We start from the raw sequence: 25,295 nt of genomic DNA, 5'->3' as shown, positions 1-25,295 counted from the left end.
ACACTCTTGAAAATAGTTTTAAGGGTTCGGTTAGATAAAATTAAACTAAATTAAAATGAGTTTCCTCCTCAGGAATTTCTTCATGAAAGCTCCAGTATTTCAGGGAGGAAGTTGGAGCTAGTTTTAACAGTTTTGTAGGCAAAATCTATTCCGCAAAGTAACAGTAATGGTAACGGCCACACAAACGTAGTACATTTCACTCAAAATTGTATTAGAGTTAAAGTATAAAGTAGCAGAAAATGGAAATACTCAAGTACCTCACAAAGTAGAGTACGTGTTAATGTACTTATAGATAAATTCAACCACTGCGGCAAGTGTACGCCAACAAGTATTTAACAAGCCTTAATAAGCTGTGTTAAGTGTGACATTAGTAACACTAATACTCTGACATTAGTCTGTCACATTTATTATTGACTAAAGTACATCAACAAATCCACATTTCAGAATAATCTTTATTTATTTGAGTCATTCATCATATATAAAGCAAAACAGAAAAAACCCAGATGGCAGAAAATCTGAATAGTCTAACAAAATAGTGCATTTCTGTGTAGTTTTGCCCAATATTGCTTCGTTGTTCTGAGATAGAAATCTTTAACATACATTTCCAAAAAGAATCATCGAACTGTCATATTCGTACAAGATCCAACTCCATACCACAAATAAGTTTCTTTTAAAAGTTTGTGTGCCCTGAAGACAAAGTTCCAACAGTGTACAGTAGTTACCACCAACAAGGAAATAAAAGATCAGCTTTGAACTGTGAGAACTACAGAGAGAGTTTGTGCAGACGCAGCTGCCACACAACTGGCAGAGTCAGGAGCGTTGAAAGGGTGGAGACCAAACAGCAAACACAGTCAGAGCTGCAAAACAAATATGGCGTCAATTTCAAAATGTCTTATTGTATAAGTGCTGGCTTCAATTATTATTCTCCATGAATCCTTTCCAGACAGATTTAGGATGATTTCTCGAGGCTCGTGATGTTCTGTTGAGGAACCTTTTATTTGTTTCGAGGAACTTTTTCTCCCAGAGGGACCTCCATCAGTTTCTGTGAGGGGAGGAAAAAAACAAAAACAAACAAGATGTCAAGTTCTTTATCTTAAACATTAAAGAGAAAGAAAAACAACAACATATGTGAACCTTTTCATAAAGCTTACTTATCAAGAATCCTTTATTTAAACGGATATTGTAGAGAAATTCTGTCTAAATCGACGTATCTTGTGATTACTTTTATTGTGTACACGGATCGAGGATCTTAAAGCAAAATGTTAAAGCAGTTTCTCAAAGAGTTGTTTCTGTCGCTCAGGAATTTCCCATCCCAAGAGAAACATGAAATTTCCTGCTCTGCTGTCACATAACTCTAAACCAAAGTCTTCCAACATGACTAGTTACACATACAGGCTGTGCCATCTAGACAGCTCAAGGAAAAATGGTACCAGTATCTGTTCCCCGTCAACACACACACACACTTTCTTTTCATACGACAAGCATTCAGGAAGATCTACAGTAAGCTGTAAGTACTTTTTGATTGCCTGTTACAGTATTAACCCTTTTAGCTGTTAAGTCGCATTTTCTTTCCCACACAGTATGAGCGTGGACAACGCGCACAGAAATTCACAACAAACACAGAACAGTGGTTACACATTAAGAAAACACAATTAAATTCAATGTTATGTTTTAAAATCTTGAGATTAAAGTTTCAAAATGTTTTGTAACTCGGCCCATTTGTTTAGAGCTTAGCATTTAAAACCTTTTTTTTTTTTTTCCAAGTTCTGTTTGATTTCAATGTGATCAGAGATAGTTCGGCAGTTTTGGAGTAAAGTTTTATGGATAAATGATGTACAGTGAAACTCCCTTTTGTTGACTAAAGAGGACCCCCCCACTTTTGAGAGAGAAATGCAAAGACAAAGGTTTTTTTTCAGAAAAACACGATTTATGTCTGTTTTTCTTCCACTGAACGTGTATCATCCCATCTTATGCAATATTTCTGCTTTCTTTTGAAGGTACCGTGAAAAGAAACGGAGGAGGAGTTACAAAAATCCGAGGCAACATGGACGTTAGCAAGGCACTAATCTGGTCCAGTGCAGTTGTTCAGTTGTAAAGAGCATCTTGACGGTGTGGCGAGAGGGAAGGGGCCAGGGTCCGTGCAGCCAGTCTGGTAAGTCACCTCTCTAGTCTTGTCTCATCCTCAGTCATTTCACAAACTATCCATCTGTCCAAAGGTTTGGCATAAACACACATCATCTTGCTCACGTATCCTCAAACAGGACCCTGACCTCTGTAAACAGATGTATCTCACCTTGAGCATTCGAGCTTGGTAAGCGCTATCATCCTCGTTCTCTCCTCTCTGCGTGTCCACCTGGTACCTCTCACAGGCCCGAATCACCTCCTGGGCGTCGTAGAGCGGAGCGGGGTCCAGAGAGTGAGCGTTAATCAGACTCACCAGGTACTCCCTGTAGTGCTTCCTGCAGGAACAAAGATCTTTTGTTAAAGACTTATGGCCGGTTCTGACAGAGTATATTGACCCCTTTAACCCCAGAAGATATCTTTGTCAGAGTGAGGGGAGACGTTCAAAGAAGTTGCTCGTTTAAAAAGGAGGCATTTTGGATTTTTTTATATTTGGACCTTTAAACCTGCAATAGCAGATTGTTTTTTGGCCACTTGGGGGCAGCAGAAAGTTGCAAACACAACTTTGACATAGCATCGCCTTTTAAGTTGATATAGTGAACTTGTCAGCAAATAGTTGATTATTTACACATCCAACAGTTATGGAGCAACATGATCATTAATTTCGAGTTGTGTTTGTGTTATCTGATGAATGTACGTCCAATATTCACTCTCTTTTAGCTGTTTTTGGTCTCCACCGACTCTTGAGGGAAATATCTGGCTCTTTAGCTGCTAAATGCTCCAGTATAGCCTCGTTTCTACCAAGCGGTTCAGTTCGTTACACATTAGAAGGTTATTTTCGCGTTTCCATTGTGAAAAGTTGTGCATGGTACCGAAAGAACCACTCCATACGTCCCGTTTTTTCGTTACCCCTCTGAGGTTTCAATCGAGCTGAACCGATACTACAAGGTGGGGTCGAAACACTGCAGATCATTGATTGATGAACTGGAGCACGAGCAACCAGAGTCGCCTCATCGTCTGCGCTCTGATGTAGGATTTCCCAAACTCTCCTGTTTTTTCAGCAGCCTTTTGACTTGCTGCCTGCAGCCTTTTCTCAAACAAAGCTTTATAAGTCTACTTGTAAAAAAAAAACAACAACCACGTAGCGTGCAGTGGAGCGAATGAGAGAGAGCGGAGGAAAAGGTTAGCAGTAATTTGTTAACCTGGCAGTAAATGTACAGTATAGGTTAACGTTACACTGTCAGTTAATAAATCCTGCAGCTTCTCAAGTCCAAGTAAAGTCTCTGTTTCCCAAGTGCTGGAAAAGTGAAAGGGGTTTGCCCTGAAGCCCAGGTAACAACACCGCCTACATTTAAGAGTACTGTCTGCAGTGGAAACGCAAAACAGATCTAGGGTTTAGGTACATGTACTTACGGGTTTCAAGGGTACTATACCGAAAGTGTTTGGTGGAAACACGGCTTTTGTTCACCAGATAGTCTAACTGTGTCGGTCTGTTTTTTACAGCTTTTTCGTTGAAAACAACGCGATGAGAGTGAACCGGACAGATAAACAAAGAGCTGAAACTCACTATAAAGCTCCGTGAAGCCGAGAGGAGCTGCAGATTCAGGTGATGATTCTCTGTAGGTTTGTCACTTCGAGCGACACCTTTCACATTGTTATTATAAAAATTTCGATTATAGCCGCTTTAAGCCTGAGAGTTAAATGAGGAACTGGATTTAAAGCGATTTTTCTAGAGTTCAGTAGAATACATTTGTTCTTAAACTTTAGATTAACTTAGAAATTACTTAGGGTTATCCATAAGTGTTAAGCGATGTAAGAGATTTGAGCAAACTGTAATGAAGCGTAGTATACTGGAGAAGAGTTATGCGACGTGTTTAATTTTTAAATACTTATTTCAACACAGAATTTTCAGTCTGTCTCCTTAACAAACTTTTCTCATCTCTCACCAAATGACAGCACAACTCTAAACCAGCTCCCTGAATAAGTGAAGACTGACCAAAAATAACCTAACAAGGAAAGAATGTGCTTGTTCAACAGGAAGTGCTTAGGATCCCCAAGAGAGAGGTGTGTTGCTTCCTTTTCTGCCACAAGAGTTTCTAACAGGATAGTTTTAATTTAACAGTCTTTTTAAATCCTTTTCACTCAGGTTTAAAAAGGTAACAGTGACTTGTGTGAAAATTAGCTATAATAACAACTGGCCAAATGTATTTTATAAAGATGTTTAACCATCATCAAAGGCTCAGTATCCTATTTTTGATACTAGTACAAATTCGAAAAAGCTACTGTTTTCAATTGGAGGGGGAAGCACAATGCAAAGACCACGTAGAGAAAAAAAAAATAAATAAATATATATATATATATATATATATATATATATATATAAAAAAAAATAGGAATGACAGCTATAGGAAAAATAATGTCAGCATCAGTAACAGAGCCAATAACGACAACTGTGGCAGCAGGTGGCCCACAACCACAGATCCAGTCTCTGCAGCTCCGGAGGCAGTTTTCAACCTTAAATAAAAACATGTGTTTCTATGCAAGCTTTCTTTTACCAAATGTTCGCACATGTTAAATGTTGTCTAAACACAATAACTTTGCCTAAATAAAAGAGCATTATACCAACAAATTGGTGAATTTAACTCAGGAACTATCTGATCAAAGAATAAGTAAACATGAGTCTGACCAAACATTTGATACCAGCTTTACACAAAAAAGAATTGAGGTTCGATAATCAGGCATATTTGTGACTAATGTTTGTGTTTCAAAATTAGCAAGGTGTGAAAAAAATAAGAATAGGGTCCAAGTTAATGCTAAATGTCTTATTGCGCCAAAGTTATAGTACCATTACCTTCTAATCCTGAGCAAAAAGGAGTTAAAAAGTATAATTTTCTTTCTAATTTTTGTATTTTATCGGTTTCGATCGCAGTATGTGTTTCGGCACAAATAGAGAGAATTCACTAAAATCAAACGCTAGCATTGACGAAACGAGAGGTTTACTCCAGAGGAGAGTGTACTGTATATTATGATCCGAGACCGTGTCCAACAGGCTAACATCACCTGCATTTTAGCAAACGTCAACCAGTTCTAGCCTTGTATTAATTTAGTATTTCTTTCACACTTTTCTTTTGGGATAGGCTCTTAGCTGGTAAAGTTCTTGGGGGGGTAAGAAAAGATTCATAAAGACCACTAAAGGATACTGCGAACTGTCTAAAGAACAAGCTAGCCATAGTTTTGTCAGATTAAAAAAAAAAAAAAATGGATGTCAAAATGATGGAGAATTCCCAGTCAAGTCACAGATACAGCAGCAGTCTCACACTCACTCGCAGAGTCCAGCTTGTCCCGGTTGTGTTTGGATGCCACACGGTGAATCAGTCTGCTGACCGCCTTCATCTTTCTGCTCCATCACACAACAAGCGTCTGAGTCACAGAGGAGAGAACAAAGTCAATGACGGATCCGATATATTCTTTTCATTTTTTTGTATTAATAAATGACGATAAAATGTGGTTTTCAGAGGAGGAAAAATACAAGGAGGCAATTCCACACTTTTAAAGAAATAATTTTCCAGGAAATATTCATAGACTTAAGAGATTAAAATGTTTATTTTCGTGTTAAAGTATTCCAGAAGAGTGGCTCAAGATAACCTGAACTTAAATTTGAATTTTGAACTTTGCCAGATGCGTCAAATCTAATTTTCAACTTCATAAATTCGGTTTACTAAATGTCATCTAACTTTTGTTTGGATTCCAGGAATTCCAGGTTGTTTGAACCCTGAGGCAACAAAAGGGAAGTTTTTAAAATGTCATATTTTGTGTTTCTTTACTTCCTGAACATGATGAACACCAGAGTTAGATGAGAAGGAAACGGATGCTTTAAGCTGACGAGCAAAAGCTGTTTTTACCAGTTTGAGTTCCATTAGAAGGATCTGTGTTGAACTCCACACCGCTCCTCTGAGGAGAGAGAGAGACAGAAACATCAAGAAATATGCTATTAATTTCCATTTTGTACAGCTGTTAGGATCAATCTGGTGACCTTACACTAAATACAATTACATGAAATTAGATTCACACAAACAACCGTAATATTTATTTGTCAAATGTATCCACTCGTACACATTTTATTGAGATGTTATAGTTTGGTCTAAAATTTAATTCATGCTTTCAATAGCTTGAAAGAGAGAGTTTGTTTGTCAACATTAACTGACACAAGCTGAAACAGTGTGCTATCTTTTTGTTGTTACGTTGGGCCTTGACAGAAATGCAAACAGATGTAAATTTTAATTTATGCCTGCAGGTCTGCCATCACATAACCTCTAAAATATTGTTCTCCAGGAAGTAAAAGTAGTAAAACTGATATACAAATTAGATTGTAGATTAGATTTTTGCCTTTTTTTTTGTTAATAGCCAAAAGGCTAAAAAAAGTAACTTTTCAATTAACATAATTACACCACCACACATGACTACATTATACAGCAGAGAGAGAGAGAGAGAAATATCAGCTGGTTAATCCAGAGCAGAGTTACGGAGCAAATACAAAGTTGTTTCAAAGCATAATACTGATTTCATTAACTGTAGAGGTATTTATGACCTTACATTCACAGTAGTGGTCTTTCTAATCACAGAGCGATCAACAATCCAAATGTTTCTTTATTATTAACATCAGTTTTGTCCTCGAGCTGACCTGGACAACTTTTGTCATCCCAACTATAGCACTAGTGTATAACAGCCGACAGCATCCCTACCTGCAGCAGGGCCTGCAGTCTGGGCGGCTCCCAGTCTCTGAGATAGAAGAGACAGTCGCGAGGGTGATGAGCATGTAGACCGCTGTAACTGCACTGGGCCGTCTTACATATCGTCTACAAGAGAGAACAAAACAAATACAGTACAAACGGGAGGAAGAGCACGTCTTTGATGAGGTCCAAAACCTACAAATGTTAATGGAAGTCTACATCTCTCGTATAATTTTAGAGATTATTTACAAAAACAGTGAATTGACTGTCCTGTTGTTCAAGTTACTCCTTCCTAAGGATGCTTGTATCTGCAGACATGACAGTATGTAGATTAAACAGAAGGAACTTTAAAAAAGGTAGGTACTCCACTGTTTGTTTCCTCATTTTTGTTTAAGACCACAACACTCAATCGTCTAAATGCTCTATGCAAATCTGAGATCAAATTCTGTGAATTTTCCAGATGTTAGAAGGTCAGAAACGTACAAAAAACAAACGTCTGAAAACAAACACATTGCTTCTTCCAATGCTAACACTATAGCACATAAAGCAAGTGGAAGTCTACTGTAAAAACATGTATTTTGGTCATTCGGATGCTCAAACTGTGACTTTTCTCTTGGTGATAACTTGATCTCACCTTGTGGTAGGGGTTGTTGCAGCCGCTGCAGAACTGGTACCTGCACTGGGAGCAGCTGAAGTGCATGCAGCCGCCTTTCGTCAGAGCGTACTGGAACCTGCAGTGAGGACAGGCTGCAAGAGGACACCACATACTGGTAAATCTGTTTATTCCAAACAACATTTAAATAATAGTGTTTGGTTTGTTTAGTTCATATTTAAAAAGCTACACGAGGCAAGATATTTTTGAAAAAGACATCTGATGCAGCAGCCCACCCCCAATGTCTGAGACCGTAAAGAGAATCTAAAATTGTTTTCTGGACAGTAGTGAGAAAGCTGGAGTCTCTGCACATCCTATACCTCCACACAATTTACTGACGCCACCATAACACGATTAAAGTCAACTTTGAACTCCTTGACTCTTTGAGAAATTCTGTTTTAGCATCACTCCACCATACTTCGGTACTTAATTAAAAGTCCTGGCAACAAAATTTACTTAAAGTATCAAAAGTAAAAGTAATCATTACGTAGAATGCCCCTATCTAGATATATATAATTAGGGCTGCAACTAACGATTATTTTCATTATCGATTAATAATTTCCTAAACCCCAAGGTAATGTCAAATTGCTTGTTTTGTCCCACTAAGAGTCCAAAACCCAAAGATATTCAGTTTACTATCACATAAGACAGTCATTTAAAAACTGAAGAGTTTAAAAGTTTTGCTTGAAAAAATGATTAATTGACTAACAGTTTCAGCTCTCTATATAACTGTATTATTGGCTAATTATAATTGATGTATAACCTGTAAGCAGTAAAAGTAGAAAGTGGCTTAAAATGGAAACACTAAAGTTAAAGGTGGGGTAAGTGATTCTAATCCAATACACGTCTTTTTGTCAAATTCAGCGAATATCTCCTCACGGTCCGCTAGCTGTCCGTTCAGTGTGTGTGCTGATAAAAAAGTGGGAAATAAACAAAGTGTCTCAGACCGCGCAAACACAACACTATTCCAGCCATGATTTGTGTGTCAGGTAACATTATTTGTCCACGGACTTTCTAGTTTGCCAAGATCTGCTGTTGTGAAGTTAGCTATAGCAGCAGGAGAGTTGTGAGTATCGCTGTCTGGAGCTGCTGTAGCGGCAGTTTGCTAACCCACAACCTAGCTAACGTTAATTACATTACTCACTGTGTCATTGTTTGCTCTATATCATGGTATTTGTCATGGTATCGGATTTCTCCAAAATCGCATACCCCACCTTTTAAGTACAAATATCTAAAATTTGACCCACGTACAGTACTCCCATGTTACTCTCCACCACCGCCGCCAAAAAACAAAGACCTTTTAAAATCGTGTAACTTCAAAACAAAACGTTTTAAGTTGCTCAATAAGTGAGTCAACTCAGTAATTGAGGACATAAATAAATACTGTGGTGGGTGAGGTTGACTGATGTGTAAACAGAGGTGGAGTGATGAGGTTAAAAAAAAAAAAACTGAAATGAAACTTGTGGTTGTCGGTAAAGTTTGTGGCCTCACTGATGCCGTTGTCTCTCAGGTAGCCGGCCAGGCCCTGCCTCTGGTACTCTGGATCGTTCTCCCTCTTCCACTGCTGGAACTGCTCACAGGACAGATCCTGGTGCTGAGGCTCCCACTGAGACCGGAGAGGGAGTGGATGAGTGAGCACCTCCTGCACAGCTGAATTTCTAAACTGTATGGGGCTTTTCATAGTTTTTAATCAAATGTAAGATAAATGTGATGAAAAATGGAAGCACACAGTACTCACAGGTTTCTTGCACTGAGCACAAAAACTCTTGCGGCAAGACGGGCAGGTGACCTTCAGCTGGTCTCCATCATTGATAAACCCAGAGGTGCACTGAGGAAGACATTAGACCAGACTTTATGTAAATATTCATCATTTCTAGTCTCCCATTGTTTATGTATGTTTATTTATCTTTTCATCATTTCCCCCTGAATCTTTCCCCCTCCTCCTGTTTAAAAGGCTTCATACGGTGTTGATTCTGTTTATGTTCATTCTCCCTTTAAAAGTAAAACAAAAGAGGAGACATGTCAACAGGACTGTTACGTGCAAAGCAGGCTTTGTTTTCTTTCCTGCTTTGTCTCTCCCTCCCCTCCGCTGTGTTTTCTTTTGTGTCCAGGTGGTTTTGTTGTATTATTTTCACCTCACTTTGTTTGGCACAACCTACCCTGTCCAATCCTCACCCATACTTTGAGAACCTTTGTAGTATGTTCATTGTATTTTGTTGGAAATAAATCACTTTGTCACTGCCACTTTTACTTGTTTGCTTTGATTGTCGTCTTTTTGTTATTTTTTTATTAACAAGGGACATAACAAAGACAATGATAATAATAGCAGGTATTAACAGATTTTACAAAAATAATATATAAAACGTTAGAACAAGGAAAAGGGGCCTCAGTTAGGCTTGCTTTAAACACTATCAGTACATTTAAACAAAATTCTAAATAACTAAGTCAAAAAAGGCTGTTTTAGAATGCTAAAATATATAATACATGGTTTCATTTGGTGTAAGTTGCAATCTGAATCAATGTGGAGGTAAGAGAGTGTCTTTAGACTGCAACTACACTTGAAGCAGTGTAAAAATGTTGCTGTTGAGGGTGAATTCATGTTAGGGATGCAGTGATCCATCTTTTTCTCTCCCGATACCATCTCAAATATATATATCTAATGTGCTCCCCTTTTCCCAATAATCATTTATATGTACAGTAACTTTAAGTCAGGGAATTTTATGTTGACATTGACAAGAAAATTAGTCACATCATGGCCGACACTTCACTTTACTTGGTCAGCATCCCTCAACTGAGTATCATAGAGAAAACGCCAACACTATCAGAAACCCTATGTGCACCAGTACACTGTAATGCAGCCTGGTGCTGGGATGCTGTAAACCAGCAAAAACTCAGCTGTGGACCAACTTAATACTAGAACTGAAACTTATCTGTCAATTAACCGAAGTCAATCGAAAGAAAATGTATCGGCAACTATTTTAGTAATGACTTCAGTCATTTTTTAAGAGCATTTGCTGTGTTTTAATTCATTGTAAAAATCATTGGGTTTTGGACTGTTGGTCAGAGAAAATAAAAATAATAAAATAGTTGCAGTCCTACTTAAAAGTAATAGATATTTAAGTGTTTTCTGAAAGTGGAAGAGTGAGCTTGTCAAGCGACCCAGACGAAGCACACGTGAAATTCGCTCTTCCACTTGCAGAAAATGCTTAAATAAATATCAGATTTAAGTTCGTCTAGAGCTGAGTTTTTTGGTGTGTGACATGTCATCTCACTATTTTGGACACTTGTTAAAAGCTAACATAATTTCCTGCAAAAAACTGCCCTTCTTTGTCACTTTATGCATCCCCCCCCCATCGTTCCTAAGTTTAATCACAGCGTGAATAAACCACACTGAACTCGAGCAGCACAACAGAGATAAAAATAACCAAAACTAAATAAAGGGAAGTGAGTATGAAAAGGGGGGTATGCAAACTACAGGTGGAGGTGGAAATCAGATCGTGATAGATGATAAAGTGAGGGAAGAACATGTGGACTGATTTATGATGTCGAGAAGGACTCACGTGACAGCACCACAGGAACTTCGGGTCTTTCATGAGAGCGTGCTCAGTCAGCTTTTTATGAAACAGGTCGTACACGTCCAGCTCCAGGCAGACACGCAGCTGGAAAATCAAAACATGAAATGTTACAACTTAACATCTCTTAACCGGTTGTGGTTCATTTAATCTGTGTTTTGATACTACTTCCTTGTATTTGAAGTTGTTTTTTAAAAAGTGATTTGGTAACTCTTTCTCTCCGTGTACCGACATTAGTACGTGGGTCTACAAGTTCCACATATACTCATCCATATTACCGCCCTCCAAATAATTTACACAGTTTCAAAATGTAAGCGACGCTTTGAGATATCTTAAGACGCTGGACGCTCTTGATGGATTTTAAATATGTTCAGTTTCATGTTGGTGGCAAGTAAACTTATTAGGTAATTACATTTGCTTTAAGACTCAAGCAGCACAAATTTACAAGCTGCTCATTTTATCATTTAGGACAGATTTTAAGTAAACTAATAAGGTACATTAATAACCCCTTGGGTTCCTTAGCTACTTAAGTGTTATTAGCTGAACCAAAGTTCTGTTATTCCTTGTATAAATTACAAGTAATACGATACTTTGCATGTAGTGGTATGTAGGTATTTCTTTTCAGTCCCCTTCCTCCTTTTTTGTCTTTTACATTATCAAAATTTATATAATTCAACATTTTATTGACTTTTTTCCCCCCTTAACTTTAAAGTGAGATGAAGAAAGAAGAAATAACACAATCTAAATATTACAAATAAAAGACTTAAATTCATAAGCAATAAAACACACCTTTGCTTAATTCAATACACACTGGGGTTTTGCTGTTACAGCCGTAGTTGGTCTGGTATGACCAGTAGCTTAAGGGAGGCTAATGTTAGTTAATGTTAGCAAACTTTCAAGATATTGCTGACATTACATAATTAATATGCTGACTTTATGAGTCTTTTACTAGTACTACTGTGGAGTGTTATCGTGTAATTGTCACTTGTAGCTACAAATGGCTACTGTTCAGCAAAAGCGACTCACTTTAAATTAAAAGATGATAAATGATGGGGAAAATGACCTGCTACATTTCATGTATGTAACAACTTTCCAAATAAAAAAGGAGAATTAAAAGTGTAAAAGATTATGATGGATTTCATGACATTATATGTGAAAGAATAATATGTGGCAGAACTCTTGTTATAAACACAATGATTTCAGATGTTTCTCTCTCTCTGTGTACCTGTATGTCCAGCGTGGAAAAGTAGCTGTCTAGTTGTTCGGGGTCGTTGATGTCCGGCTCGCTGCAGACGGGACACACCATGTCTCGGATGTGTTTGTCTCTCACGGCGATGGTGAAGTGCTGCCCGAAGCACTCGTGGCACACGGAGCACTGACAGGAAGTCAGAGACTGCATCTGAAACACGGAGAGGAGAAGAAGAAGAAATTAACAGTTGTGCACTAAATGTTGAACTCTGAATTTGCTCCTGCAATTAGAGCAAATAGTGAGGGTCCATTTTTAACAATCAGCATTTTTAAATCGTCATTTTTATTTTATTTAATCTGCATAATTGAATAAAATATCTAGGCTTGAGTACCTGTAAGTCAAACAAGACTCAATAGACTATTTAGTGAATTTGTAGGTTCAGTGCTGTTAAAGGAATAAACATTTTAACTGTCTTGTCTAAAACAATCCATCTTCACTAAATCAAGGTGCAGCAGGGTAATCAATATTTGTGATTAATGAATTAATAAAGTGTTTGGTAAACTCTTTATATTGACACATTCTTATGATACATGATGTTAATTTACAATTTACAAAAAGGAATAAATTCATTCAGATGCAAATTTTTTTTTATGTGCATTTGGTTTCCACTAATTCAAAAAATATTTTCAAGTCCTTGAATTTTTAACCAGGAGTTCTTATGTAAGCTAATTTATTCTTATTAGATGTGCACAGTTGCTCAGTGGTTAGTGTTGTTGCCTTCCAGAACAGCAGCTGTGTAAAACTTTATGAGAGTGAACAAATAACATGTGCTTCATGACTTTCTAAACTCAGATTTATAAACTGGTTGAGCCCTGTGATGGCCGATGAATCCAATGAGGTTATGTAATGGAAAACAGAAAAACAAATGGGAGCTGTGTAATGCAGAAAAGTGAGAAAAGTCTTTTCTGTGTTTTTACTTAAAAGGCAGCTGGCAAATGGACAAAGTAAAGACTGTCATGTAAAAATGTGAAATACAGCACTGTATAAGATGTTTAGTTTGAGTATAATAAATACTAAAGATTAAATACTCATTTATTTGACATTATTGCTTAACCACAGCAGTCTGTAGTGTTAAACTAAACCACGGTGGCATAAAGTCTGAACCACCACCACCTTCGTCGGTGACCCACCTTGCTGCGGGGGAAGATGCACAGACAGCAGGGGCACTCGTTGTTGAGGAGCCGCCTGATGAAATCTTTGTCGTGCGACTCTTTCACAGCTTGCACCACGTCCTCCAGAGAGTAGGTGACGTCTGGCTCTTGAAGCAAGGAGAGGACGAGCTCGCAGCGCCCCCAGCTGGGCAGATCGTACAGCGCCAGCAGACGCCTGCACATCCTCTGAGGAGAGCACACAACGACAACAAGGAGTTTATGTAAATAGCAAAGGCCTGTTTAAAGAAGGTGGGAACAAAAACAAAACACCACACCTACAAATGGGATACAGATACTTTTCACTTCATAATAAAAATGCCCACATCAACACAGGCACCAGGTGTGCACACTAAAAGCCCTCAGGTAATCTGCTGTGCAGCCTAACCTGTTTGTCCGGGTGTTTGGGATCGATCGGTGGCTCCGGGAGGTGGGTCCAGATACGCTGGTGGAAGGGCTCCAGGAGAGGGCGCTGAAGCAGAGACAAAGCCCCCTTCACCTCTCCTCCACTCAGCCGCAGGGCCTCCTCACACTGCGACACGTCTCTAAAGCCCAGAGAGTGCAGCTCCCTCATCTGCACACACACAGCAGGGAAGAAATTACAGCTAAATAACGGATATAGCTGTGTGCCAATACCTTGACCCTTGATACTAACCTTAATAAACCTTATAACCCCACAGCTTCACAAATGTGAGAATCTGCTGCTTTTCTCAGTTTTATATAATTGTACTTACTGTAACACACTATTTAAGAGTGAATATTGTAAATATATATGATTGTGTAACTCTGTATAAGCCTATAAGACAAGCATTTGCTTTTCTGTTTCCTTCACATATGCCAAACCTTTCCAAAAGACATACTGTATATCTCCTACCCTCAGTTTAAAAGTTTCCTTTGTGTTCTTCAGAGCAGTTAGGAGTTTCTACATTATACACTATATCACTCTCAACCAGCCACAGACTGTCTTTGTTCCGAGTTATCTTTCAAGGTCATAAATCAAGGAGACACTCGAGAGACATCCTGTTTTCTCACGTTTTTCATCTGTAGAAAGCTGCGTATCACTGTCACAGTCACCTGTTGAGACTCTGCCCCCCCGTGTACAACGTCCACACATGAATAATCCACACAGACAGCCTTGGAAACTTGCAGCTTGACTCTTCTTCAAAAGATTTACTCAACACCAGTTTATCAATAACATAACATATGGATCACATTATGCTGTAGTTTCCACAACTGTAATCAAAGTACTGTTTTTTTTGGACATTTGTTTCTGTATAAAATTGCAGAGAACATAAGAGGTATTGGGTGCACTATACTGTGTCTGTATCCCAAAAAAAATAACACTTAACACTTTTATTTTTAACTAAGAGACTGACAAAACTGCTGCCGTGTTTAGGCGTGAAACTGAAACATGAGGTGATTCTTTCGCCTTTTTTAACCACTGAAGTGCTGCTGAGTGCCGAGTTTTTCCTGAGTTGATAGATGAAAAAGGTTCCAGCCTCGTACAAGGCAGGAAATTTCAGTCTGAAAAACATCCACTAACAGTTGTTTAAGCCTGGTCAAACTCCCAAAGCTCATTAACAACTATTTACTGAGGCATTACTTATTTATGAAGTGTTACTTCAAAAGGAAAGGATTTGCTGCTTTTCTCTGTTTTATATGATTGTAAATTGAGTATCTTTGGGTTTTGGACTGTTGGTTGAATAAAACAAGACATTTGAAGACATCACCTTGGACTCTGGACTGGGAAAGTGGGATAAATGTTTTTCACTATTTTCTGACATTTAATAGACTAAACAATCAATCCGTTATAACAGAAAATAACCTGCAGATTAAATGGTATGAAATTAATTCTAACTTGCAGCCCTAAATTAATAGTTTGAGTTGTTTTTCAAGTAAAAATGCCACCAAATATTCTCTGGTTCCAGCTTCCTTCTCAAATTTTAGGGTTTGCTGCTTTTCTTTTTCCTACACCATTATAAACTGATTTTTAACTGTTGGTCAAACACTTTGGGCTCTGGGAAATTTTGACAAAAAATAAATACAAAATGTAATTTTGGCAAAGCTCTTGTACGTCTGCTTGTGTTCAACATTTAACATGTTTGGTTTATTTTGTGAATAATGAAAAACTTTTGGTACCAAAACTCTGGCTTTCTGAAATACCTTCTGTCTCAAACAAATTTATTCTGAAAGGAAAAGCAGTGAAGACAAAGGAGGAAGACGTTGATGCAACATGCAGAAGTTACAGCTGAACACTCCTGCATCTCTAGCAGGAATATATCTTTTTGAATGAACCGTGTTTAAGTAGTAAATTTTAAATTTTCCTACCTTGACCTGTCTGTCTCTCAGCAGCTGTCTCACAGCTCTGTCTGTGTCTCCTCCTGCTGCCAACCAGGCCAGCTTGGCCTCAGCTCTGGACAGCTTCACACCTTCACCTGTGACATTAGGACCGCTCTGCTCAGACTCCTCTCCGTCCCTCTCCACCACAGGTTGTGTCCCAGAATCCCCTGCTTTGTAGTTTAACTGGACAGAAGCCGCCATGGCGCAGATTTCATCCAGCAGGTGAGGCAGCTCTGATGTCAGCCAATCACAGGGTTTAGTGTTGTTGCCGCCACACAAGATGGCTGCGTACACCTCCTCAGGACTGACGCCACACTTTTCTGCTTCCTACGAAGGAGAATGCATGCTTACTTTAATAACTTGTCTCTGTGTAACATTTCAATACTGTGACATTACTGTTACTTCCAGGCAGAGCTGAAATGATTAGGCAATTAATCGGCAACTATTTTGATAATCGATAAATTGTTTGTCATTTTTTAAGCAAAAATACCAAACATTCCCGAGTTTAAGCTTCTCAATTGCGAGAATTTGCTGCATTTTTTTGTCCTATGTGATGGTAAACTAAATATTTTTGGGGTTTGGACTGTTGGTTTTTCACTATTTTCTGATGTTTTATAGACTAAACAATTCAATTATTTGTCCAGAATTAATTCAGAGTTCACTGTTTTTCCTTATCTTAGCAGCAGATGCATGCTCCACCCTGATCACATTTGATCGGTCTTAATTATGATGGCAGCCTACACTTTCCCTGCTAATTTCTTTTAAAGAAAACTATCGTGTTGAATTTTTCCATGATCTGGAGTATGGCTCTGTGAGATTTATCAGCGTTGACCTACTCTGATCTGTTGGATGAGAATGAGGCCGTCTTCCCTCATCATATTCTGTCTTTTCAGCTCCAGGTTGATTCTGGGCTTCGGTTGGGGCCTCACACCCGGCTGGGGTTGATCTTTAGTGCTGGACAGAGGCTGCTGGAGGGACTGGGGCAGAGAAACTGCAGCAGAGTCGTCTTTACATGACAGGTTGCACATCTCACACACCAGAGTGGGCTTGGTGTTTACATAGGTGCAGAACTGGCACATCCACTGTGAAAGAGAAAGCAAAGAAGGAAGAAGAAAAAGACAAAATTAGAGATGTTAACTGCTGTATTTACAGCATAAGTACAAAAATCATCCATGTATCTGTAGCAGATTGCTTCATACAGATACTTAAATATACACCACATTAGAGGAAGAAAGGCAGCAGCAATCCCTCCATAGTTTGAATCAACAAAAAGTAATCTAAATGATCTACAGTAAATCAAACTCATAAAGTCATAAAGGGACACTCCACCAGTTTAGACATCAAGATCGCAGTATGTGAAAGTTGTATAAGTAGGCTGCAACTAATTATCTGCATTACCGATGAAACTGTAAGTTATTTTTTAGATTAATCTATTAATTATGTAGTCTAATTTCCCAGAGCCAAAGGTCATGTTTTTAAACCTGCAATAAAATGTCCTTTTTGGCCACTTGGGGGCAGCAGAAACAAGTTGTGAACACAGCATTGAGATATTATCACCATTTAAGCAATAAAATGTCGTGTTTTGTCCACCTGGCAAATGTTAAGTCCAGTATTCTCTTTGTTAGCTCTGTTTTTGGTCTCTAGCAGCTCCTGAGGGAAATATCTGTCTCTTTAGCTGCTAAATGCTCCAATATGTTCACCAGCTAGTCTGTCTGTCTGCTGTTTGCTGCTGAGTACAGTGGGTTTTTAAGAGTTTTTTTCTGAAAACAGCTGCCTGCTGCAGCCGAAAACAACGCTATGAGAGCAAACCAAAACAGTAAAGTTGTGGGCCGGACAGATAAACAATGTGCTGAAACTATAAAGCTCTGTAAAGGCGAGGGGAGCTGCAGATTCAGGTGATAATTCTCTGAAGGTTCATCACTACCAGGAGACACCTTTCACAATGTCACGTTATTTTCACATTGTTGTTATAAAAATACCAATTATAGCCACTTTAACACAATGCAGACATGTTTAGTATGGATGACCCCAAACCCACAGCGTGTTAATGGAAAAATAAAGATTAAGAGGACAAGAAAGCTTCATCAGCAGCAGTGAGACAAACCTTTGTTTCAGACAGAGATCCTGGGCTGGACAGCGCTGGTGCGACAGGTGGGCGAGTGGCCAGACGCGGGCGCTCACACACCTCACAGAGGATGCTGCTGCCTTGATTAACAACTGTACAGCTCTTACACTGCCACTCTGAGGGATGAAGCAGACACAACTCATTCAAACCGCTGCACTGCTTCATGCAATAACTTTGTTTCCTTATGTCAACAACACAGCATATTTTGTCATTATACCTTCATTTTCCAGGGGTAATCTTTTGACAGCATTGTTTAGAACCTTGTTGAGATATGCTCCGATAAAATTATATTATTAAACACACGCAATGAGACTAAATTAAGAATGAGATCTTCTAGATTTAGTACAATGTTTTATTTTTCTGTTTTATTTGTTTATTTCACTCTTTTTTGATGGTGTACTTTTATTTGCCTGATTTTCTTTTATTGTAGTGCTGACTTTGTTTCAGAAGTTGCTGTATAAATAAAGTTTATTATTATTTTTAAAAGTCTCACCTGTGTTGGGTGATGTAGGAACTGACGTCAGGCTTTCTTGAACAGTGGATGCAGCCGTGGCGAGTCGAGGCCGTTCGCAGGTCGTACAGAGGACGGCTCGCATCTCGTTCACTGTAGTGCAGTGAGCACACTCCCAAGGTGACAGAGATGGACTGGAAGACGACGAAAGTAAATTACATTTACAGTAAAGTCTAGCTGCCCCTCTGCTTTCTTTAACAGCAACTTCTTGTTGGATCATTATTCATTCAGTCATTTAACCTATATTCATACAGGGTGGTCCAATGAGAGCAGTTCACTTTCTTTTGCAATCCACCAGTTTGACAAACATAAAACTTACAAATAAAAGATAAAACTGAGAAAGGGCAAAAAGGGAAGCAAACCAGCATTAAATAAAATCTGAAATACCACAATATGGGATAAAAGCCAAGTTAACCGTAAAGATCTACTTCTCACTCAGCTCTAACCACCAGGTACAGACAGGGTTTGTCAACGGTGGAAAATTTAAAATCTGCAAGAGAAATCAGGTGATCCAGCTTAAATCCTGCTAAAGTTTATTTCACCTGAGTGCAGCAAAACATTTAAAGGGGTTTTTACTGAGCTCTGTTTTGAACTCGCTAGCAGAGTGCATCTGACCGGACAATGAATCTCTGAACGTTATTCTTTATATCTACATGAAATACATGCGTTTTCTGAAACTATTTGGGTTTTTTGTTACGTTAGCTCATCCTTATGAGAAGAAGATTTTAAATTCTTGCTTAATATCTTCTTGGAGGATACTGTTCATTTAAATTATTTTGTCAATTAGCAGAAACTCTTACCCACAACTTTCTAGGAATAAGAAAGACAAGGGTTCAGTATGAACTTTGACAGAGCGGGACAGTGAAGAAATATAATGGTCTGATCATTAGACCACACTGCTGCCAAATGAAGAAGTGAACCTGAATTGGTTTAAAGTTCCTGTTCTCCTCACCTGGATGTTTTGGCTGGTGTAATACTAGTTCTGTTATGTCCTTTGCGGTCAGGGTGAGAGTGGAAAAGCATGTCACAGTTCAGACACAACCTCTGAACACAAGTGGAGCACTGAGCCTGCACAGAAGAAATCCCACAGATGCTGCAGGTCTCTACAAACACACACAAAAACAAGTAAAGAAAAACATAGAGAGCAACAAAAAACAAACGTCCAGCTTTTGCTGTTCCTGTTTTAAAGCCTGTTGTAATCTGGCACACCTTGTTTGGTTTTCTGTATTTTATCTCTCTTGTGACTGGCCCGGGAGGGGTGGCGGTGAAAGAGGTCATCGCATGCGTCACAGAAAGGTTGATTGTCACAAGATGGGCAAACCAGAGACGAAGGGCCACCGCACAAATTACAGTCCCTCGCTGCAGGAGAGCCTGGACACAAAGAAAAAAGAAAGATAGTATTTGTATTTAAGCTTCTAGTTATAGATCTGCTGCACTAGAGACATGTTCAATGCTACTGGTGCATGATAATAACATAACTTATTAAACTGTCTAAAATATGACTACGGTTGTTAGGTGTGGTGGCAGCTCACCTGTTGATGGTTTCAAAGGTTGTCCTCCGGGGCTCTGAGTGGGTTTAGGTGGAACAGAAAGAACCTGGGGTTTGTCTCCCTGCTGCTCCTCTCCAGCCAGGATAACCACAGCATCACTCTCCAGCTTATCCTGAAGAAACCAGCATCACAGAAAACACTCTTTACACTTTAAACATGTGGTGGACAGGAAAAAAAAAATGAATGAAGACAGATGATCAAAGTGCATCAATGCTGAAAGACTTATTTATATTTTGTTTTATGTAGTTTTTATATTGTTCTTTATTTAACAATTTTTTATGTTTCCCAGAAGACATGAGTCTTAAATCAAATTTACTTTTGGCACTTTGCAGAAAATCCACATTCGCATATAAAACAGTTGATTTCACTCACTTCAGGTTTCCCTTTCATTAGTAGAAATTCTTACTTACAATGATTTCAAATGTATTGTGTTTATGCCATGTATTAATGTGCACAAAAGCACAATGTAATGTGTGACTTGTGAGAAAGTCAAATATATGTAATTTCTGTATTTGTTGGAAAATCGTGCAAATTCAAAAAAATGTTTATTTTTCCACAGCTGATATCAACATTTTTTATTTTAATGATGCATTCTGATACAGATTCACATATACAGCCACTGCAAATGCTTGTACAGACCTGCTGGATGATAAATGGGATGATATCTTTGAAGTATTCTAGGTGAGGATGGATGCCCTAAACAAACAGAGATATAAGAAATGGAATACAGTGAATTTCTTACACAAAAACAGCTGATAACAGATGTTTACAGTATTCGGATGACTGCTTAGAAACAAACCCGAACCTTAATGAGCATGTCCACCTCTGTGCGTAAGGTCATGACCTCCAGCGTCACTGCAGCAACCATTTCAGTGTCCGGTTCAGAGACTTCATCGGGGAAACTGAGGCCGTCTATCTGCTGATTGGTGTAACCGTACAGATAGAGGACTCTCCGCCCTCCCTGTGGAAGAAAATGAGGACTGAAATATTTGCTTTTGATTGGTCAAGAACATGTATTATTACTTATTCACACCAAGAAGCTTCAAAATTCAACCAAAGTCTCACTCAAAGCCACTGTGAAGGCAGAATTACATTGAAAAATCCATGTGAAAAGGGAAGATGTGCACCCAAATGACTGTTTAAGGCAGAACTATCTAACTCGTCAGGTTTTTGCTCACCTTGACGGCGTCCACTGTCGTTCTGAAGACGGGGTTGTTGTGCTTGACGCTCCTCCAGTATCTGGGTCGGACGGGACTCGTCAGGTTACAGCCGTACTTCTCCAGGATGCTCAAGGCCTTGACCAGTCTACTCAAAGACTCCAGAACCTGAAGTAGAGGCAAAATGAATGTGATCAGTTAGCAAGGAAATTGGGATCGCTACACCTACATGCAGTACAGTAAAATTTTACCCCAAAATTCAAGTTCCACCAGTGAGTCAATGTCTGTTATTTACGAGCCGATATGAAAGCAGTTATTTGTTATTTATGTTCCCAAAACACACATTTATGTGTTTGTTTTTACAGATCATACACAGATTTCATATTTTTGTGTTTTATATATTCTTACATTTAAGTAACTTTCATTTATGTAAGAGCTCTTACTTTATTACATTTTTACACACATCTTTGTCATTTTTAAAAGACTGACAAATCCATTCCTTTGTCCTTACTTTTTTTATTTCTTGTTCTCTCTTCAAACTGTACAAATAAAAAAAAGAAAAGAAATGACACCCACAAAGACATAATACCCTGTATACTAGGAGATTAGTTATCTGATCTGAAATGTATTATTAGATTGACCTTTAGTTCAGTTCAACAAAATAAAATAATAGCAAAAAAAAAACATTTATTCTGGAAAAAAAGCTTTGTTTTGCAATCCCACATGAGTCAGTCCTTGATTTAGAGTGTGTTTTAAAAAAAAATGTTTTGGATATTAACGCTGAAATGACTTAATTTGTGTAATCTCATGAGTATGTAGCTGAGTACTGAGGCTCCCCCTAGTGGTCAGATTTCAACTCAGTTTAAATAAAGATGTGTCTACTCTGTACAGGATGAACTTTTCTGGTTTCCTTTCCCAAGGATTCAATATTGCCCTCTTCCATCCACATGCCTTTTCCATGTTCATTTCTACTTTTTGGCAGTTTAGGAGGAAGTATTCAGATCCTTTGCTGAAGTAAAAGCACTAATACCACACTCTTACAAGTAAAAGTCCTGCATTGCAAATGTTACTTAAGTAAAAGTATGTAAGTATAATCAGGAAAATGTCCCGTGACTGTTATACTATTATATATTATATCATTATATTATTATTACTCGTGCATTAATGTAAAAGCAGGATGTTGCTGCTGTAGCTGGTTGAGCTGGAGCTCCTTTTGAACTGTTTTGTATCGGACTGCAGCTGATGATTATTTTCATTCTGGATTCATCTGCTGATTATTTTCTCCATAAACCAAACAATCGACTGATTGTTTGGTTTGTGAAAATCCTGAGAAATGCTGTCACAACAACCCAGAGCCCAAAGTGACACCGTCACAACACTTGTTGTGTCCAACCAACAGTCCAAACCTCAACATTATTAACAATAAATTACAATTTTTAAAGTAATTAAAAGGAAAAGCAGCAAATCTTCACATCTGAGAAGCTGGAACCATTAAAAGTTTTTACATGAAAAATGACAAAATTATCAAAATAGTTGCCAATTAATTTTCTGTAAATCAATTAATCGTTTCAGCTGTACAGTTTCATATGTTTTGTGTGCAAAAATCTTAAAAGTAACTAGTAACTAAAGCCTTCAATAAATGTAGTGGAGTAAAAAGTAGAATATTTGTCTCTGAATTGTAGTGGAGTATTAGTATAAAGAGGCATGAGATTAAAATACTAAAGTAAAGTACAAGTACCTCAAATTTGTAAGTACAGTACTTGAGTAAATGTACTTAGTTACATTCCACCACTGCTTTTTGGTTTAAACTTGACAATTAAAGTAAGAAAAATTGGAATTTATGTTACTGTTATGTTCATGGTATATCAGGAAATGCCTATCCAAGCAGCACGATCCCTTCAGACGAAGAAAATGTTTACCTCCTGTCTGTTGTGGCCGGCCGCGTTCTCCCTCAGCATGGCCTCCGCTCCAAAGTGACGGTACTTCTCCGACAGAGGCAGGGGGATGCTGGCCATGGTCTGGACCTCGGCCTTCACATCCTGGGCTGAACCCGAGGAGGTGAGGAGGGACTGGAATCTCCTCCTGACCTCGTCCATCTGGACAGACGCAGGGTTGCTGCTCATGGCTGTCAGAATGGGAACAATTTAGATGATCAATTAATTGTTTAAATCGTAGCACAAATGTCACGAACACGTGAGAATTTGCTGAGTTTCTCTGTAAATTGAATGTCTTTAGGTTTTGGAGATTTGGTTGGAAAAACAAATTGTGATGAACATTTTTCACTAGTTTCTAACATGTTTTAAACTAAATGATTAATAAGAAAAATAACCAATCTTCTTTTCCTTTCGGCTGTTCCCTTTCAGGGGTCGCCACAGCGAATCATGTGCCTCCATCTAACCCTGTCCTCTGCATCCTCTTCACTCGCACCAATTAACTTCATGTCCTCTCTCACTACATCCATAAATCTCCTCTTTGGTCTTAAGAAAAATAACCAATACATTAATAAAACCTAATCTAAGTGAGGATGATTATATGCTGGTGGGAAGCTCCATTATCCCAAAAGAAGAAGAAAACATACTGCTGCAGTCTCGAGGTAGTGGCTCGCATAATGATCAACATGTGCCGCTCAAGAAAAGTAAGAAACTCATAATTTAAACTTCAATTCACTCAGACAAATTGAAAAATCTTTTTCTTAATCTAAGCTCTGAGAGTTAGTTGCATTTCTGAGAAACTTTTACATTTGTGAAGTCTCTTCCAATGTATGAGATTGCAGATGAATAGACAATTCTGGAAAAACTTTTCAAGCAATCTGAACTTCAGGGCTTGATTAAGTGATTAAACATTTAGCCTACAAAATGTCACACAATTTTCCAGAGCCAAAGCTGACGTCTTTAAATTGTTTGTTTGATTGCTTGACCGACTAGTCAATCAATTTTCTAGTTAATTAAAAGGGGGGCTTAAATAGTTTATTTAGCTTAAGAAGTAGGAGGATTTTCTCAACCCATAAAGCAACACTTCATCCTTCAGTTTATCACAAACATTCACATTTAAAAATCACCAAATTAGGAAATATATAGTTTTCAACTGGGTGGCAACAGTATGAAGAAGTGGAATCTGGAAAGTAACTAAAGCTGTCAGACAAATGTGGTGGAGTAAAAAGTACAATCAATAGTAAATCATAAATAATTTCTGCATTACTGCATTCTCAACTAAATCGCCTTGCACACACTTCTGAAAACAAGAAGCAATAAAAATACCAAAAGAAAGTAGGGAAAAATAAAAATCTACAGTTTATATGGTTAAAGTAGTAAATAGAAGGTAAGGTAAGACATCATTGATCCCCAGGGGGGACTTTACACAAGGTAAGAAAACAGGACTATTTGAATGAAATACGGTATATGAAAGTAAAATGAGGAATTAAAGGAGAGATGACATTAATCAGCTAATATACATTATAATTAATACCTTAGACTACTACTTAAGAAGTGGTAATCAGTCAATAACAGACAAAGTCATCTGAGGGAAGCTGTTTTAAACCAGGAAACTACCAAAGACTTAAAACTTGTGAGGTGTAAAATGAGAACAGGTTTTATTGTAAAAGGTCTGCTATTTATTTTAGGATAAGTTGTCAGCAAAGCAGGGCTTCCTTGGGGATAAAAGTGTCCTCAACAACTTCACTTTTAATTCACCACATGAAGACTTCAGGAAAGTCAAGGCTAATCACAGATTCACTTTCACTGACGTTACAGTTGTAAACAACCATACAAAAATCACAAACACAACCAGACAACACTCTATTATATATTATCTAAATAACGAGTTAGTGGCGTCAGCTGTTACTGAAGCGTATGCTAGCAAGTAAACACACACACAACAGCGATTCACGTATGTTGAAACCGAAACTTTTAAGTTACTGAAAAAAAAAGGCTTTACAACTACATACCTGCTCAATTTAGTGAACGCCGTCACGAGTTTCGACGATTATTCCGTCCTTCCGCGTAGCGGCGGGAAGTATTTATGTTGTCATTGATGAAAATAACGTGTTTTTAAATCTATATCAGAGGTTAATGTCCCATCCACACTGGGTCGGTGCCGTCTGAAGCTAGTTAGCTTTAAATGCGGAACTCGAGTTTGACGTCT

General features: G+C 38.3%; 1 protein-coding gene and 1 long non-coding RNA gene across 3 annotated transcripts in view; one reads left to right on the top strand and one right to left on the bottom strand.

The window, feature by feature from the left end:
- The window catches only part of LOC122866324, a 16,669-nt gene extending 7,515 nt beyond the window's left edge, over positions 1 to 9,154 (top strand). Inside the window, exons 3-7 of one of the 2 annotated variants that reach the window (XR_006375672.1) lie at positions 1,998 to 2,152; positions 3,625 to 3,727; positions 4,078 to 4,185; positions 7,496 to 7,621; positions 9,014 to 9,154. This is a non-coding gene — a long non-coding RNA (uncharacterized LOC122866324). Of the gene's footprint in view, positions 1 to 1,997; positions 2,153 to 3,624; positions 3,741 to 4,077; positions 4,186 to 7,495; positions 7,622 to 9,013 lie in introns of both variants that reach the window. The other variant, XR_006375673.1, reaches the window with a different exon arrangement.
- Positions 435 to 25,295, bottom strand: LOC122866321 (E3 ubiquitin-protein ligase RNF31-like). The gene is made up of 24 exons (XM_044175812.1): positions 25,099 to 25,295; positions 23,075 to 23,280; positions 21,177 to 21,323; positions 20,804 to 20,959; positions 20,638 to 20,694; positions 19,981 to 20,110; positions 19,658 to 19,819; positions 19,401 to 19,551; positions 18,431 to 18,582; positions 17,917 to 18,053; positions 16,649 to 16,894; positions 15,801 to 16,139; positions 13,861 to 14,046; positions 13,455 to 13,661; positions 12,301 to 12,474; positions 11,064 to 11,162; positions 9,242 to 9,331; positions 8,995 to 9,109; positions 7,486 to 7,598; positions 6,864 to 6,977; positions 6,024 to 6,072; positions 5,445 to 5,541; positions 2,294 to 2,459; positions 435 to 1,042 (listed from the first exon to the last, which is right to left on the bottom strand). Exons 2-24 carry the CDS (start codon positions 23,276 to 23,278, stop codon positions 995 to 997), a joined length of 3,339 nt encoding a protein of 1,112 aa, XP_044031747.1. The 5' UTR covers positions 23,279 to 23,280; positions 25,099 to 25,295; the 3' UTR covers positions 435 to 994.

This window comes from Siniperca chuatsi, linkage group LG19, assembly GCF_020085105.1.
Source record: "Siniperca chuatsi isolate FFG_IHB_CAS linkage group LG19, ASM2008510v1, whole genome shotgun sequence".
Classification (NCBI taxonomy): Eukaryota; Metazoa; Chordata; class Actinopteri; order Centrarchiformes; family Sinipercidae; genus Siniperca; species Siniperca chuatsi.
This window is presented reverse-complemented; position numbering and strand designations above follow the sequence as displayed.